Source organism: Microcaecilia unicolor, chromosome 3 (assembly GCF_901765095.1).
Source record: "Microcaecilia unicolor chromosome 3, aMicUni1.1, whole genome shotgun sequence".
NCBI classification, from domain to species: domain Eukaryota; kingdom Metazoa; phylum Chordata; class Amphibia; order Gymnophiona; family Siphonopidae; genus Microcaecilia; species Microcaecilia unicolor.
The window spans coordinates 30,508,883-30,526,974 of NC_044033.1; the positions used below are offsets into that span (position 1 = coordinate 30,508,883).

The 18,092-nt window shown below is 45.2% G+C and overlaps 1 protein-coding gene across 3 annotated transcripts in view; it reads right to left on the bottom strand.

The window, feature by feature from the left end:
* SRBD1 (S1 RNA binding domain 1) overlaps positions 1-18,092 on the bottom strand; it is a 283,827-nt gene that overhangs the window by 185,725 nt on the left and 80,010 nt on the right. For all 3 annotated transcript variants that reach the window (XM_030195807.1, XM_030195808.1, XM_030195806.1), the window contains 2 exons: positions 14,633-14,740; positions 13,361-13,518 (listed from right to left, as the gene is read on the bottom strand). In XM_030195807.1, coding sequence (XP_030051667.1) covers positions 13,361-13,518; positions 14,633-14,740 — 266 coding nt within the window. The remainder of the gene's footprint in view (positions 1-13,360; positions 13,519-14,632; positions 14,741-18,092) is intronic.

An 18,092-nucleotide genomic window follows, 5' to 3' on the forward strand; every position in this document is an offset into this window, starting at 1 on the left:
AAAAAAGCCCCGTTTCTGATGCAAATGAAACGGGGGCTAGCAATGTTTTCTTCTGTGTGCATGTGGAAGTGTGTGTGTCCCTGCCCTCTGGCCTCTCTCCCCTCCCCCCTCTGAGTCCTTCACTGTTACAGAGCCAGCGATTTGATTTCGTGCTCTGCTGTTTTCCTTCACTGACTGTGTTACAGAGAGGGCGGGGCAGACACTCATAGGGAAACCGGATATCTCGCCCCCTTCACACTTCCGGCTGGAGGCTTCATAGAACGTTGGTGTTGCCTTTTATATAGTGAGATTAACTTTGATTATGATTATTTGCTCCAAGATATTTTCAGTTTTTATAAACAGATATTAGGCAGATTTTATTTTGGTTATACAAAAAAGTTTATAATAGGCATATTCTGGCACGAACTATGTTTTATTCTTCTTATCGCTGTATAGAACTGACAATAAACAACCCTGTGAATTTTGTACAGGGTGGCTTATTTTTGTTTGCCGACACCTGTGTTCCTTTATCATATATTATCTGTACCCTTCTCCTCCACTGCAAACTCCATCCAGACTCTGTTCTAGCTGCACCATATGCCTGGAATAGATTTCCTGAGTTAGTATGTCAAGCTCCATCTCTGGCCAAATCTAGGCTAAAATCCCACCTTTTTGAGACTGCTTTTAACTCCTATTCGCCTGTTCAGTACTCATGTCTGTTTTGTAATTCCCACCTCAAGTAATTCCCTTATCCCTTATTTGCCCTGTTTGTCTGTCTTGATTAAATTGTAAGCTTTGTCAAGCAGGGACTGTCTCTTACATGTTCAGTGTACAGATCTGCGTACTTTTAGTTGTGCTATAGAAATGATAAGTAGTAGTAGTAATATATTACTTAGCTAGTATTTTACAGCAGCTTTTGGATAGATTTTATATATATTTATGTTTGAAAACATTCAAAAATCAAAGGTACTTACCTGTAGCAGATATTCTCCGAGGTCAGCAGGCTTTATATTCTCACAAGTGGGTGATGCTGAACCGCTTTGCCCGGTCCGGAATTTACAAAAGTCTAATGAGAGCCGAGACATGCTCCACCGCGCATGCACAAGTGTCTTCCCATCTGCCGTGCGAACGCAGTCTCCTCAGTTTTATACTACAGCAAAAATAAAGTAAAAATAACAAAGGAGACAACTCCAAGGGGAGGTGGGAGGGATTATGAGACTATAAAGCCTGTTGCCCTCACAGAATACCTGCTACCTTTGCTTTCTCCGAGGACAAGCAGGCTTATAAATTCTCACAAGTGGGGAATCCCTAGCATTCAGGCTCACTAAAAACAATAAACATGGGACAATTGGGCCTCGCAACAGCGAGGACATAACACAGATTAACCTGAAACTATATACAATCTGAGTGAGAGTGCAGCCTGCAACAGAATAAAAAGGGCCTAAGGGGATATAGTTGGATTCTAGAGCCCAAACAGATTCTAAAACACTGTCTGCCCGAACTAATTGTCGTGTCGGGTATCCTGCTCAAGGCAGTAGTATGATGTGAATGTGTGGACTGAAGACCACGTCGGTCTTGCAAATTTCTTCAGTGGAGACTGACCTCAAGTGGGCTACCGACGCAGCCATGGCTTTGACATTATGAGCCGTGACATGACTCTCTAGGACCAGCCCAGCCTGCAAATAAGTGAGGAAATGCAATCTGCCAGCCCAATCCTGTTGGGATCAAAAGAAAGAAAAAGCCAGGCAGACATCTGTGGGGCCTTGTCCGCTCCATATAGTAGGCCAACGCTCTATTGCAATCCAAGGTGTGTAAGGTGCTTTCACCAGGATGGGCATGAGGTTGGGAAAAGAATGTCGGTAAGACAATTGACTGGTTCAGATGGAATTCAAGACACCACTTTCAGCAGGAACTTAGGGTGTGTGCGGAGGACTACTCTGTTGTGATGAAACTTAGTATAATGTGCACCCAATACTAAGGCCTGAAGCTCAGAGACCCTACGAACTGAAGTAACAGTCACCAAGAAAATTACCTTCCAGGTCAAGTACTTCAGATGACAGGAATTCAGTAGCTTGAAAGCAGCTTTCATCAGATGGGTGAGAACGATGTTGAGATCCCATGACACTGGTGAAGGTCTGACAGGGGGCTTTGACAAAAGCAAACCTTTCATGAAGCAAACAACTAGAGGCTGTCCAGAAATTGGCTTACCTTTTACACGCCGATAAGCACTAATTGTACTAAGGTGAACCCTTACGGATTTGGTCTTGAGACCAGACTCTGATAGGTGTCGAAGGTATTCAAGAAAGGTCTGTGTAGGGCAAGCAAAGGGATTTAGGGCCTTGCTCTCACACCAGACGGCAAACCTACTCCATTTGAAAGAATAGCACCTCTTGGTGGAATCTTTCCTGGAAGCCAGTAAAACCCAGGAGACACCCTATGAAAAACAAAAGGAAGAAAATTCTAGGCTCTGAAAGCCAGGGACTGGAGGTTGGGATGTAGAAGGGACCCATCGTTCTGCGTAATGAAGGTCAGAAAACAATCCAATCTCTACGGTTCTTTGGAGGATAACTCCAGAAGTAGAGGGAACCAAATCTGCAGCAACCAGTACAGTGCGATCAGGATCATGTTGCCGCAGTCTTGCTTGAGTTTCAACAAAGTCTTTCCTACTAGAGGTACGAGAGGATATGCATACAGAAGACCTGTCCCCCAACTGGGAAGGAAGGCATCTGACACTAGTCTGTCATGGGCCTGAAGCCTGGAACAGAACTGAGGGACCTTCTGGTTGAGCTGAGTGGCAAAAAAATCCAATGAGGGGGTGCCCCACGCTCAGAAGATCTTGTGGGTTTATTAAAATTTGATATACCACCCTAGAGAAATTGTTCTTGCAGGGCAGTTTACAATAATACATAAAAACAGAATTAAAATATGGAAAGTTGAGGTGGAAGAGAAAAATAGAGGAGGGGAAGAGGAATTCCATAAACTTATAGGAAAGATAAGAGACCATTAACGGAGGAAAGATAGGCTATAGCTGGTCAGGTAACCAAACCTCTAGTAATAAGCATCAAAGGTCACCCTGTGTGCTTTATACACTCTTTCCCCTTGACCACTAGATGAGCAGGTCTGTCCCTAGTGGAAGAGTCCATAACTCCTAAATCTTACACTGTGTTTTGCATATATTAGCAAAACAACCACAAAATGTGGAAAAAACACAAAAGGTCCCACAGGGTGGAAAGAATCAAACAAGGAGTGGTACCTGGATCAGGCACTTCAAGAACAGATTCAGGATGCCGGAATGGAATTATGGATGTTTATTTAAGCATGATATCGACATTTCACATGCTACTTAACAATTATTACTTTTACCAACTGTCTTTCTAAAGACCAGCTCATGCTCTATGCGCAAGAAGCATCATCAGCGATAAATGTGATTATCAGATATACGTATCAAGACTCCTGAGGCAGGCACGCATGTGACAAAACACGGTTCCATGTTGAGTCACCTAAAATAAACATCCATAATTCCATTCCAGCATCATGAATCTGTTCTTGAAGAGCCTGATCCAGTTCCCACTCCTTGTTTGATTTTGCATATATTAGCCAACAAAATGCTGAAAGAGAGCATAGCATTCTGAAAATTTTTTCACAAGAGAATCCACAGAAATAATTTCAGAGCTATTTCTTGAGCCCAGGTGCCATCTGAACTCTATGCATAGAGTCTGCCTTCTTATTGAACGGATGCAAGAAAGAAAGTGAGGGGGGTCTCCTGCATTCTCATCACCACATCCCTAACAATTTGTGAATGGGCACACTCTCACTTTCCATGGGGGGGGGGGGGGGGGGGGGAGGGAATGAATTGAAAAATATCCAACATTTCTGCATTGGGTTGCTTCTCTATCATTAACTTAAATGGAATGGCATCAGTAATTTCCCTAATAAATTCAGTGAAGGAAGGGTGGATATTCTCCTTTCAAATGGCAAAGAGACTGATGATAAACCCACAGAGCACTCTCCTTGAAAGAGCTCTGTAGGCTCATATTCAGAGCCCCAGGAATACTGTATTCAGATCAAGAAATGAATTCCAATGGAGAAATCTGGATCTTTTGCTGGCTAGATGTTAATCTTTCAGTGGGGGCAAGCTCTAGTGAAGGAGGTTATTAGATCCAAATGAAGAAAACAGGAAGCAGCATAAGCACTGGAAAGTTTGATGCAAGGCATTGATAAAGAAGGCTAAAAGAGAATTTGAAAATAAGTTTGCTGTAGAGGCAAAAACTCATAGCAAAATCTTTTTCAGGTACATTAGACGCAGAAAGTCTGTGAGGAAGACAATGGGACCATTATATCATCAAGGAGTAAAACAAGCACTCAGGAAGGATAAGGCCATAGCAGAGGGATTAAATGCTTTGCTTCAGTTTTTACTGACAAAGATGTAAGGTACCAGAAATGGTATTAAAGGGCAGTGCTTTTTTTGTGCCGGTACGCACCGGTACGGCGTACCGGCACCTTTTTTTGTAGGTCCCCTCCCCGACCCAGTCCCCACCTGCCTACCAGCTCCGTGCCGAAGACCCTCTTCTCCTGCCAACCGGCACTGTAACCCAGCCTTTAAAAAAATCTACGAAGCGGTGCCTCGCGTCTGCCTGTAAAAGAAGAAAAATCGCCTCGTCGGCCGGCCTTCCCTCACTATGTTCCGCCCTTGTGGAAATAGGAAGTTACGTCAGAGGGCGGGACACAGTGAGGGAAGGCTGGCCGACGAGGTGATTTTTCTTCTTTTACAAGCAGACACGAGGCACCGCTCCGCCGCTTCGTAGATTTTTTTAAAGGCTGGGTCACAGTGCCGGGTGGCAGGAGAAGAGGATCGTCGGTACGGAGCTGGTAGGCAGGTGGGGACTGGGTCAGGAGGCTCAGATGGGTATGGGTGGCTGGAGGGAGGGGGAGCAGGGAAACGAGGAGAGTCGCTGGACATGGGTGGAGGGCAGGGGGGACAGGAGGGTTGCTGGACATGGGTGCAAGGCAGGGGGAAGAGAGAATCGCTGGACATGGGTGGATGGCAGGGGGGACGGGGGGATCGCTGGACATGGGTGGATGGCAGGGGGGACAGGGGGAGTTGCTGGACATGGGTGGATGGCAGGGGAGGGCAGGAGGGACAGGAGGGTCGCTGGACATGGGTGGATGGCAGGGGGAACAGAGAATCACTGGACATGGGTGGATGGCAGGGGGGACAGGGGGGTTGCTGGACATGGATGGATGGCAGGGGGAACAGAGAATCGCTGGACATGGGTGGATGGTGGGGGGGGTCGCTGGACATGGGTGGATAGCAGGGGGGACGGGGGGACAGGAGGGTCGCTGGACATGGGTGGATGGCAGGGGGAAGACAATCACTGGGCATGGGTGGATGGCAGGGGGAAGACAGAATCGCTGGACATAGGTGGATGGCAGGGGGGTTGCTGGACATGGGTGAATGGTAGGGGAGGGCAGGGGGGACAGGAGGGTCGCTGGACATGGGTGGATGGCGGGGGGACGGGGGGGTCGCTGGACATGGGTGGATGGAGGGCAGGGGAGAGGAGGGCTGCTAGACATGGGTGGATGGAGTAGAGGGAAGGGAGAGAGAAGAAACGCTGGACATGGATGGAGGGGAGGGAAGAGTGAGGAAGGAGATGAGATGAGGGAAAAGGAAGAGAGGAGAAAAACTGCACATGGATGTAGAAAATAGGCAGAAGCTGGATCCACTGGACAGTCAAGTCTCCAGAGGACCCAGCTTTTACTTACGGATGTAGGGCAAGAAATGAAGAAGAAAAGAGGAAAGTAAAGAAATAAATGGAAAGGAAGCCCTGGAAACGGAGTTAAGAGGACAGATAGCAGCAGAATCAGATACTGAGCCAGCATGATCAGAAAAACAAAGTCACCAGACAACAAAGGTAAAAAAAATTCGTTTTATTTTCATTTTAGTGTCTGGAATATGTCCAATTTGAGAATTTACATCTGCTGTCTTATTCTGCACTGGGTATACTGGAGCTGTAACAGCTTACAGAAATTATTTATAATGAAAAAAAAAAATCACGTTATTTTTTTCTCCTATACTAGTATAATATTTTCAATGATGTCTGCTTATATGCGCTATGGCTGGTATAAGGGATGGGGCAAACGTGGGTGTGGCTATAATGGGGGTGGAGTCATATGTGGTGACTCCGCCCACAATGAGTACCGGCACCTTTTTTTCTACAAAAAAAAGCACTGTTTAAGGGTAACAATATAGAAGAACTAAAAGAAATCTTGGTGAACCTGGAAGATGTAATAAGCCAAATGGACAAGTTAAACAGCAGCAAATCTCTTCAGTTGTTTGTGTGTATTTCGCAAGTTTGCATTTACAGAGGTGGCTGTACACATATTTTGATCATCATCTCACCGTTATTATGTAGCCATTAATTGCCAGCTGCCTAGATTACTGTGACTGTTCATATATGGGAATTTTGGGGAAACAACTCAACTGACTGAAGTGCATATAGAATAAGGTAAATATAATCGTATTTCTTCAATTTTGTATCAGGATTAAATTCAAGGCTTTATCTATGGTGTTTTGAGATGTGCACTATAAAATGCCACAAAATTTGGCAACTCTACTGAGCCCTTACGAGCACAGAGGTCACTCCGTTCCTTGCAGCAATTATTACTGCCATCTATGTGCAACTGTGTGAGATCTAAGATCAGACAAAGGGTGCCTTCCTTCTTTGGGAGTAATATGCCTTGTCCCTGTTCAACCTGGGGAACTGGAACAAAGCTCGGGGCGCCAGCAAGGAATCTATGGTGGCTAGAACGACAGCCTTGGCTTTTTTCAACAAGGAGACTGCAAGAAGAGACAGAAGGGGAAGGAGAACTCCTACTTTGTAGCATTCTGTAAGAATATCCAGAATGAATTGGTCTGACATGATTTTGGCCCACTCCTTCCGAAACTCCTGAAGATGTCCTCCAGTAGGCCACCACCTTCAGGCCTTCCTGCATGTATGAACTCGGCTGACCCTGGAAGGGCCCTTCCCTAGACACAGCACTCCCAGAAGCAGAATCCAAAAATATGCTTAAAAACCATGCTTAGAGGCCAACACATTTCCTCTTCCAGGCACAGTCCTTGGTTACAGCACATATCACCCTTTGTTCCTTCCCCCCGCCGGCCACAGTTTCTGAATAGTTTAAATTATTCACTGCTTCCCCAGCATGGCCTAATTCCTGGACACAGTTTTAAATCACTCACTGTTTCACCAGCGTGGCAGTATCCTGAATACAGTTCAAGTCACTCACTGTTTCCCCAGCATGGCACCACTTCTGGACATAGTTTAAATTACTCACTGCTTCCTAGCATGGCATGACTTCTGGACACAGTTTAAATCACTCACTGCTTCCAAAGAATGGCATGACTTCTGGACACAGTTTAAATCACTCATTGCTTCCCCAGCATGGCATGACTTCTGGACACGGTTCAAATCACTCACTACTTCCCAGCATGGCATGATTTCTGGACACAGTTTAAATCACTCACTGCCTCCCCAGCATGGCATGACTTCTGGACATAGTTCAAATCACTCACTGCTTCCCCAGCATGGCCAAGTTCCTGGACACAGTTCAAGTCACTACCTGTTTCTCCAGCCGGGTCTGACTTCTGGCCACAGCTGAAACCATTCACTGTTTTACAGCACTGCACCTCTCTCCCCCTTGAGTGGAACAGCTGCTCAACTTTTCCTCCAAGCTTTCCCCTGCCTTGAAGAAGGTTTGTTATGAAGCCTTTCAACTTCTTCCCTTGCACCTGAGCTAGAACAGCAATCCCCTTGGGCTCACTTCCCCAGTCATCTTGGGCTTGGATCTCCTCTCCGACCTCTTTCTCCACCTCCCATTCCATGGGCTCCTTTCCCTTTATGGTCCCCAGCTGGTTCTCCCTCTCCTGATTATTCCTCCTCAGCCAATCCCCCTCCTCTCCCTCGGGATCCTGGGAGTTGTAGTTCCCTTGCTGCTCCCTTTGCTTGCCCCTAGGGCTTTGCAGGGGTTCTTGGGAACTGTAGTCCTCCTCCCTTCTCCGGCTCTTGGGAAACATGCCTCCGTGGGGGCGTGGCTTCCCAGCCCCTAGGATCCTGGGACTTGTAGTTGGAATCCCGGGTATGAAACCTACCCATCTTGCTCCTCTCCCGCATCCCTTCTTCCTTGACCCTCAGGGGTTCCTCACACATTGCAGGAAGAGAAGAGTGGACCAGTCTCATATCATTGCTAAGCTCGGGAAGCACTGAATGCTCTAGCTGATTGAGAAGAGGACTTCTTGTCTGCATGAAAGGAAGATTGATGTGCCTGAAAGTGGGACTTCTAACCATATTACTGACGATCAGGGCAGTACAGTCTGCTGTCTCAAAATCGAGATCAAGAGCCCACTGAAGATGGACGACCAGAGGCTTTTGGCTTGTCTTCCAGCAAACACATAGTTTCCACAGTTCTTTCACCAGGTTACTGAGATCTTCTCAAATATCACATCACCCGAAAGGGCAGATTAACTAGATTTGACTTTGACGCTGCATCCACAGCCCAATGTTGCAACCAGAGTTGTTGACGTGTCATGACAGCCAAAGACATACTGCGGGCATAAATAGAATCCACCAAGTGGGCCAACCCCACTTCCAGCTGGGCGTTATGGCACCCATCTTGTGTTACAGACTGGTGATGCCACTTCAGGCACGCTCTTGCCACGAATGAGCTGCACACTATCTCATGAAGGCCAAAAGATGCCACTTCAAAAGCTTGTTTCAGGAAGCCTTCTAGATCCCTATCCTGTAGGTCTTTTAGGGCAATGCCCCCTTCCACCAGCAAGGTGGTGGTCTTAGTCACCGCCACAACAAGGGAGCCCATCTTGGGAAGCTGCAATTTATCTTTTTCCTCCAGAACCAATGGGTAGAGGTGAGTCATGGCTCTTCCCACTTTTAGTCCCATGTCCGGTAAGATCTATTCTGCTGTAATCAGGTCCTGAATGACTGGATGCATCGGGGAAAGCCTGAAAACGACCTCTAATCCCCTTCATGTTCAACAAAAATGGAAATCCTGACATCGAAGCAGAAGGTTCCTCAATGGAAAGCACCACCAGTGCCTCAGAAATAAGAGTACTGAGCTCCTCTGTATGAAACAACCTCAGTACTTTCAGATCATCCCCTCCTCAGGCAGGAACTTTCCCTTCTCTTACAGCTCCTTCAATGATGGCTCCTCTGAATGAGGCCACATCAGATAAGGCGGAAGAAGCAGAGATAGCCTTATCAGACTTATCTGCCCACTCCTGGAGGTCTAAACAAGATCTCTTAGGAGCCAGAGGGGTGAGAAACTGAAGCACCTTGCAGCAACTCCAATTGTCCATGCTTCAGTAAATAGGCCTGGTGTAAGAGCAATATAAACTCCAGAGAAAACAAAAATCCCAATGCAGCTGAATACTCTGTCAGGCTCTGAGGCTGTAAAATGGGGACTGTGCTCTGTGCGTGATCAGACAGAGGCTGTTCCTCACTGTCAGTCGGTTTTCGACAAAATGGCGCCCATTCCCGAGCTCTACTGCATCAACCTGCACAACGGCCCTGCAGAAGAACCTGAAGTCCCTGGCATATTCGGATGCTGTGTCAAATCCGAAGACATCCTGAAGCCGACCATTTCCTCCGCGTCCCATAGGATTCCTGGCTTGCATTCACTACAACACCCTAACACCGGTCAGTGGGTTCTACAGTGGGAACACTGCTTAACTGCCTTCGCAGGAATCACCACCCCGACTGTCACAAGCATAGCATAATGCAGTCCCAAGAGATGGGTCAGGATCCCTCCCCTACACCCAGTAGAACTTGCAGCCTTCCAAGCAGTTCTGAGTCAAACTTTAGTCAGATCTACCACTGCTGGGTTCCCCACAAGCTCACAGACTCCAGAAGTCTTATCCCAGATGAGACAGAATCAGGATTGATACTCTGTCCCATGCTCTTCAGTAAACCTCTCTCCTTCTCCTCTTTTTTTTTTTTTTTTAATGTTGTTGTGCTAGCAAAGGAAAGCTCCACAGGAAATAGGGCAGAGGTGAAGGGAGGGAAGAAGTAAGTTCGCAGGGCACCACAGACAGCGATCTAAAGACACTCCAGATATGACTCTGCAGACTCAAGCCACCTGCAAAGCTCAACTGGGGTGCAGCTGAATAACTGGACCAGGAGCAAAGAATTCAGAATCAAAGGCTGAAAAGTGTGTTCCATCCAACTTCTGGAGACAGAAGATACTGAGGAGCTGGACTGGATGCCAGGAGAGATATGTCTCAGCTCGGTTTCAGTTCTCTATCTCCACCTGCTGGTAGAAGACGACAACTATCCCACAGGTTCTGGAATAGTGGAAAGCTACATAATGGGAATTTGAGATTCTGGAAAAGGATTACAATCTGGTTATTTTTTTTCTATAAGGTTCTATTCTAGTAGCAGAATGATTAATAGTTATCTGAATAGGGTACAGTGGAGGTGAACTGATATTGTACTGCAGTTTTAATTTTAATACACCATACCTTGAACGATTTCGTAAAGTATATAATCAAACGAAATACAATAAGGAATTTCCCCAGGAATAAGTGGTGCACAAATATTCTTGCACAAATTTAAATCAGCTGTAAAGGTAAAAACATGTGTATATTTGAGTATTTTTCTAAAATATGTGCACACATTGCCACTGTACCGCTGCTCCACCCTAACTATGCTCCCAGGAATGTCAATGCACAGATCACATCAAATAGCCACACTTTCAATATGTCTATTTTTTATACGTATGCCCATGTGTAATTTTAACATGAATACAAAAGACTTTACATGCAGAAAATGCTTTTTTTTTTTAAATCACCTTCAAGTTGGTACCAAGACTAATAATAATAATCATATGTCTCGAGAAGTGTTTTTTTAAATGGCAACCAGCTAGTACAGCTTTCTTGCCTATGATCTGCAGGGATTCAATTTAACAAAGATTTAAGATACCTCTACTATGTTTTAGTAAAGAGCACTCAAGGTAGACCATCCTCTCTTGGCTATAAAAGCATTCTCATATGTCGATTAAATTTTACCAGGCAGTACTAAAAGAATACAGGATAAACATACAACGCTTTGCAGATATAATACATAGTAGACGACGGCAGAAAAAGACCTGCATGGTCCATCCAGTCTGCCCAACAAGATAAACTCATATGGGTATACCTTACCTTGATTTGTACATGCCTTTTTCAGGGCACAGACCGTATAAGTCTGCCCAGCAGTATTTCCCGCCTCCCAACCACCAGTCCCGCCTCCCATCACCAGCTCTGGCACAGACCATATAAGTCTGCCCTCCACTATCCTCACCTCCCCACCACCAACCTCTCTTCCCCCACCTGCTCCGCCACCCAATTTTGGCTAAGCTTCTGAGGATCCATTCCTACTGCACAGGATTCCTTTATGCATATCCCACGCATGTTTGAATTCCGTTACCGTTTTCATCTCCACCACCTCCCGCGGGAGGGCATTCCAAGCATCCACCACCCTCTCCATGAAAAAATACTTCCTGACATCCTTTTTGAGTCTGCCCCCCTTCAATCTCATTTCATGTCCTCTCGTTCTACCGCCTTCCCATCTGGAACTATTAATACAACCGGAATATTTTAGCTAATATTTATACAGTTTATCCCTGAATATCCCTCAGTAGTATTTTGGAAATGTATTTACTTATTGCTTTGAAAATTAAGCATAAATTAAAGGGAAAAAAATATATATATACAGTGGGGGAAATAAGTATTTGATCCCTTGCTGATTTTGTAAGTGTGCCCACTGACAAAGACATGAGCAGCCCATAATTGAAGGGTAGGTTATTGGTAACAGTGAGAGATAGCACATCACAAATTAAATCCGGAAAATCACATTGTGGAAAGTATATGAATTTATTTGCATTCTGCAGAGGGAAATAAGTATTTGATCCCCCACCAACCAGTACGAGATCTGGCCCCTACAGACCAGGTAGATGCTCCAAATCAACTCGTTACCTGCATGACAGACAGCTGTCGGCAATGGTCACCTGTATGAAAGACACCTGTCCACAGACTCAGTGAATCAGTCAGACTCTAACCTCTACAAAATGGCCAAGAGCAAGGAGCTGTCTAAGGATGTCAGGGACAAGATCATACACCTGCACAAGGCTGGAATGGGCTACAAAAGCATCAGTAAGACGCTGGGCGAGAAGGAGACAACTGTTGGTGCCATAGTAAGAAAATGGAAGAAGTACAAAATGACTGTCAATCGACAAAGATCTGGGGCTCCACGCAAAATCTCACCTCGTGGGGTATCCTTGATCATGAGGAAGGTTAGAAATCAGCCTACAACTACAAGGGGGGAACTTGTCAATGATCTCAAGGCAGCTGGGACCACTGTCACCACGAAAACCATTGGTAACACATTACGACATAACGGATTGCAATCCTGCAGTGCCCCTGCTCCGGAAGGCACATGTGACGGCCCGTCTGAAGTTTGCCAGTGAACTCCTGGATGATGCCGAGAGTGATTGGGAGAAGGTGCTGTGGTCAGATGAGACAAAAATTGAGCTCTTTGGCATGAACTCAACTCGCCGTGTTTGGAGGAAGAGAAATGCTGCCTATGACCCAAAGAACACCGTCCCCACTGTCAAGCATGGAGGTGGAAATGTTATGTTTTGGGGGTGTTTCTCTGCTAAGGGCACAGGACTACTTCACCGCATCAATGGGAGAATGGATGGGGCCATGTACCGTACAATTCTGAGTGACAACCTCCTTCCCTCCGCCAGGGCCTTAAAAATGGGTCGTGGCTGGGTCTTCCAGCACGACAATGACCCAAAACATACAGCCAAGGCAGCAAAGGAGTGGCTCAGGAAGAAGCACATTAGGGTCATGGAGTGGCCTAGCCAGTCACCAGACCTTAATCCCATTGAAAACTTATGGAGGGAGCTGAAGCTGCGAGTTGCCAAGCGACAGCCCAGAACTCTTAATGATTTAGAGATGATCTGCAAAGAGGAGTGGACCAAAATTCCTCCTGACATGTGTGCAAACCTCATCATCAACTACAGAAGACGTCTGACCGCTGTGCTTGCCAACAAGGGTTTTGCCACCAAGTATTAGGTCTTGTTTGCCAGAGGGATCAAATACTTATTTCCCTCTGCAGAATGCAAATAAATTCATATACTTTCCACAATGTGATTTTCCGGATTTAATTTGTGATGTGCTATCTCTCACTGTTACCAATAACCTACCCTTCAATTATGGGCTGCTCATGTCTTTGTCAGTGGGCACACTTACAAAATCAGCAAGGGATCAAATACTTATTTCCCCCACTGTATGTACTTGTGTGTATATACATATAGTTTAACTTACTGGTAGGTGAAATGATTGCAAGTTTGCAGCCATGTTTATAGCCAGGATCAACCCCCATTAATGTGCGTCCTCGAACAGGGTTCATGAGAAGCAGCTGGCGAAGATTTCTCCCGAACATCATTACAGATTCCTTCTCTGCATCAGATGTTAATTTTGACCTTCAGCATTAAAAAAAAAAATGTACAGTGATAAATAAAATACTAATTTGTTTTACTTTCTATAAAGACCTTTAGTCTATTTTACCATACTTGCTTTAATGTTTTGACAGCCTGATGTACGGTATGGAGAAAGGCCAACTGGATTTAGATTTGCTTAACCACCTTTTCAAACCTGAGCTTAAGGTGTTTCATTTCAAGTACAAATAGGCATTTTCCTGCCCCACAGGCGTTACAATCTGTACCTGAAGCAATGGAAGGTCACAAGAAACAGGTGGTAAAAGCTGGAACTTGACCATTGGTTAGCCGAAAATTGTAACCATTACGCTACTCCTTCATTCTAATATACCAGCGAAGGAGTGGCCTAGTGGTTAGGGTGGTGGACTTTGGTCCTGGGGAACTGAGGAACTGAGTTCGATTCCCGGCACAGGCTGCTCCTTGTGAATCTGGGCAAGTCAGTTAACCCTCCATTGCCCGCCGCATAGAGCCTGCCATGAGTGGAAAAGCGCGGGGTACAAATGTAACAAAAAAACAAAACAAAACATAAGAACATAAGTATTGCTGTACTGGGACAAACCGAAGGTCCATCAAGCCCAGCATCCTGTCTTCAACACTGGCCAATCCAGGTTACAAGTACCTGATAAGATCCCAAAACAGTACAATACATTTTATGCTGCTTATCCTAGAAATAAGCAGTGTATTTTCCCCAAGTCCATCTTAATAATTGCTTTTGGACTTTTCTTTTAGGAAGCTATCCAAACCTTTTTGAAACCCCTCTAAACTAACTGCTTTTACCACATTCTCTAGCAAAGAATTCCACAGTTTAATTACACATTGAGTGAAGAAATATTTTCTCCGATTCGTTTTAGAATTACTGCTTTGTAGCTTCATTACATGCCCCCTAGTACTTGTATTTTTGGAAAGAGTAAACAATAGCCAACATACTTTACTGAAATTTTCAGCTGGAAAAGCTATTTAGATTCTCAACTCTAACATCACTATTTGCAATCCCGTATAAAGCTTGTTAATAACATATGTATAAAGTAAAAAAAAAAACTGCATCTGTATTATTTGTTATTGCTGTAACGCAACAAGAAGAAAATAAGCATTGTTTTACCTGAACTCTCTACAGAGAAGTGGGAAAATAAGACGCTTATATGAATCTTCAACAGAATTGCGTAGAACGTTCATTAACTCTGGTCTCGCAAAGCGCTGTGGTCGCCATCTATGCAAAAATAAAATCATCCAGATTATGTACTTGTTTTTTTGTTTTTTGTTTTTACAGGATAATCATTCTACTTCTATCCTTATTATCATACCGTGTTTCCCCGAAAATAAGACACTGTCTTATATTAATTTTTGCCCCCAAAAATGCGCTAGGTCTTATTTTCAGGGGCTGTCTTATTTTTCGGGGAAACATCGGGGTTGGATCGGGGTTGGCCCGCCCACCCTCCGTCGCTCCCGGAACTAACCTTAAATGCCTCCTTTCACCTTCGCAGCAAGCAGCAGCAGGGCAGGCCACTCCTTCCTTCCGTGTCCCGCCCTCGCCTGACGTAACGTCCGCAAGGGCGGGGCACGGAAGGAGAGGTCTGCCCTGCTGCTGCTTGCTGCGAAGGTGAAAGGAGGCGTTTAAGGTTAGTTCCGGGAGCGACGGAGGGTGGTTGGAGGGGGGGCCCGGCGACCAAGGGTGGGAAGGGGGCGGCCCGGGGGCGGCCTTGTCCGGCTCTCGGCGGCCCTGCTTTCAAACAAAAATTTGCTAGGTCTTACTTTCGGGGGAGGCCTTATATCTACCAATTCAGGAAAACCTCTACTAGGTCTTATTTTCGGGGGATGTCTTACTTTCGGGGAAACAGGGTAGTAAACAGAAATATAACAAAAATGAAGGCAGATAAAGACTACATGGCCTATCCAGTCTGTCCATCCATACCATCTACTATTCCCTCCTCTCCCTTACAGATCCTATGTACTTGTTCCAAGCTTTCTTGAATTCAGATACAGTTTTCATCGCCACAATCTCCACCACAAGAATGTTCCATGAATTCACCACTCTTTCCGTGAAGAAGTATTTTGTAGCTTCCATTGCTTTCAAGACTTGAAGTGCAAATGGCCCACCATCTCCAATGATCACTTATAGCATCATTTCTGCATACAATGGCCAGGGTGGCCTTATTAGCATATTACAAATTATTTCCTAAACATAACAATATAATTTGCCTTTTGTCACAATAGAAGGCTCAGAACAATACTGGAATAAGACTAAGAAATCAATATAATAAGCACACAGATTGTTTAATCTGGTTTTAGAAGCATTTTTCAATACGGATTTCACTCCTATGTTTTACAGAATGACAGTGGAACTAACTAACAGAGCGACAACCCAAGAGGATTACTTGACAACCTTTACTGAACTAGCAAATGCAAACACTTGACATGGCCATGTTTTGAAAAGTCTTCATTGAGGGGTACAAAAACTGCAAATCATATTAATACAGCCATTAAAATATATACACATTAAAACCAAATGCACAGCAGCAAAAATATTTTTGTAACACAAAGTGATGTCTTACCAAAAGTAGAAATAAACCGTACACTATCAAAAAAAATAAAAAATGAAGAGGTCGATATTCAAAGCAATTTAAATGGAGAGGAGAGGCTCCTCTCCAGTGAAATCATTCCTGGCTGGCTATCTGCTGATAGTCAACATCACATAGAGGCATATTTTCAAAGCCCTTAGCCTTCCAAAGTTCCATAGGTTTCTATGGAACTTTGGAAGCTAAGTGCTTTGAAAATGAGCCCCATAACCAGGTAGTGCCGCTAACTGACCATCCTAAATCCAAGCTGAGAGAGGTGTTACAGGGGCAGAGTCTAAGTGGAGCCAGCACTTATGTGGACACCAATGATATTCAGTGCCTGTATCCAGCTAGCTAATGGGGCAGTTGGATTGCAGAAAAAGCAGACCTATCTTTGTTTGGCGGCTAGTGCCTTGATAGCTTCTGGGTACAACCTGAATGATTCTCTGCTCCTCCTACCCTACCAATTCCGATCCCCCTCCCTCCCTCCACACTTCACTCCGAAGAGAACTAGACCCCCAAACAAGTTCCCCTACCCTCACCACCCCCGTAGGCTCCCCCCTCAGTTACTCACAGCAGAGGCAGTTGTCTCCTACACTGACCTTTATCACCTGTCTGCCAGCTAAGAAACATATGAGAGAGGAAGAACCAACCACCTGGCTTCAATAGCTCCTTGATACGCTGTCCTCACTTGGATTTCAGGGTGTTCTTTCCTGGTTTTCTTCTTATCTCTCCCAGCGTACCTTTAGTGTATACTCTAGTGGATCCTCTTCTACTTCTATCCCACTGTCAGTTGGTGTACCTCAGGGATCTGTCCTGGGACCTCTTCTCTTCTCCATCTATACTTCTTCCCTTGGTACTCTGATCTCATCCCATGGTTTTCAGTATCATCTTTACGCTGATGACTCCCAGATCTACCTCTCCACACCAGAAATCTCAGCCGAAATCCAGGCCAAAGTATCAGCCTGCCTGTCTGACATTGCTGCCTGGATGTCTCAGCGCCATCTGAATCTAAACATGACCAAGACTGAGCTTCTTATCTTTCCCCCTAAACCAACCTCTCCTCCTCCCCCATTCTCTATTTCTGTGGATAACACTCTCATCCTTCCTGTCTCATCAGCTCGTAACCTTGGGGTCATCTTCGACTCCTCCCTCTCCTTCTCTGCACATATTCAACAGACTGCTAAAACCTGTCTAAAACCTGTCGTTTCTTTCTCTATAATATCAGCAAAATTCGCCCTTTCCTTTCTGAGCACACTACCAGAACCCTCATCCACGCTCTTATCACCTCTCGCTTAGACTATTGCAACTTGCTTCTCACAGGTCTCCCACTTAGCCATCTCTCTCCTCTTCAATCTGTTCAAAATTCTGCTGCACAACTAATATTCCGTCAGGGTCGTTACGCTCATATTAGCCCTCTCCTCAAGTCACTCCACTGGCTTCCTATCCATTTCCGCATACAGTTCAAACTCCTCTTATTGACCTATAAGTGCATTCACTCTGCAGCTCATCAGTACCTCTCCACTCTCATCTCTCCCTACATTCCTCCCCGGGAACTCCGTTCACTGGGTAAATCTCTCTTATCTGCACCCTTCTCCTCCACTGCTATCTCCAGACTCCGTTCCTTTTATCTTGCTGCACCATATGCCTAGAATAGACTTCCTGAGCCGCTATGTCAAGCTCCATCTCTGACCGTCTTCAAATCTAAGCTAAAAGCCCACCTTTTTGATGCTGCTTTTAACTCCTAACCCTTGTTCACTTGTTCAGAACCCTTATTTTATCATCCTCACTTTAATATTCCCTTATCTCTTGTTTGTCCTGTTTGTCTGTCCTAATTAGATTGTAAGCTCTGTCGAGCAGGGACTATCTCTTCATGTTCAAGTGTACAGCGCTGTGTATGTCTAGTAGCGCTATAGAAATGATCAGTAGTAGTGGTGTTTGGGATTCCGGAACCTTGCTGCTCTTTGTCCTTATCCCTTATTTGTCCTGTTTGTCTGTCCTGATTAC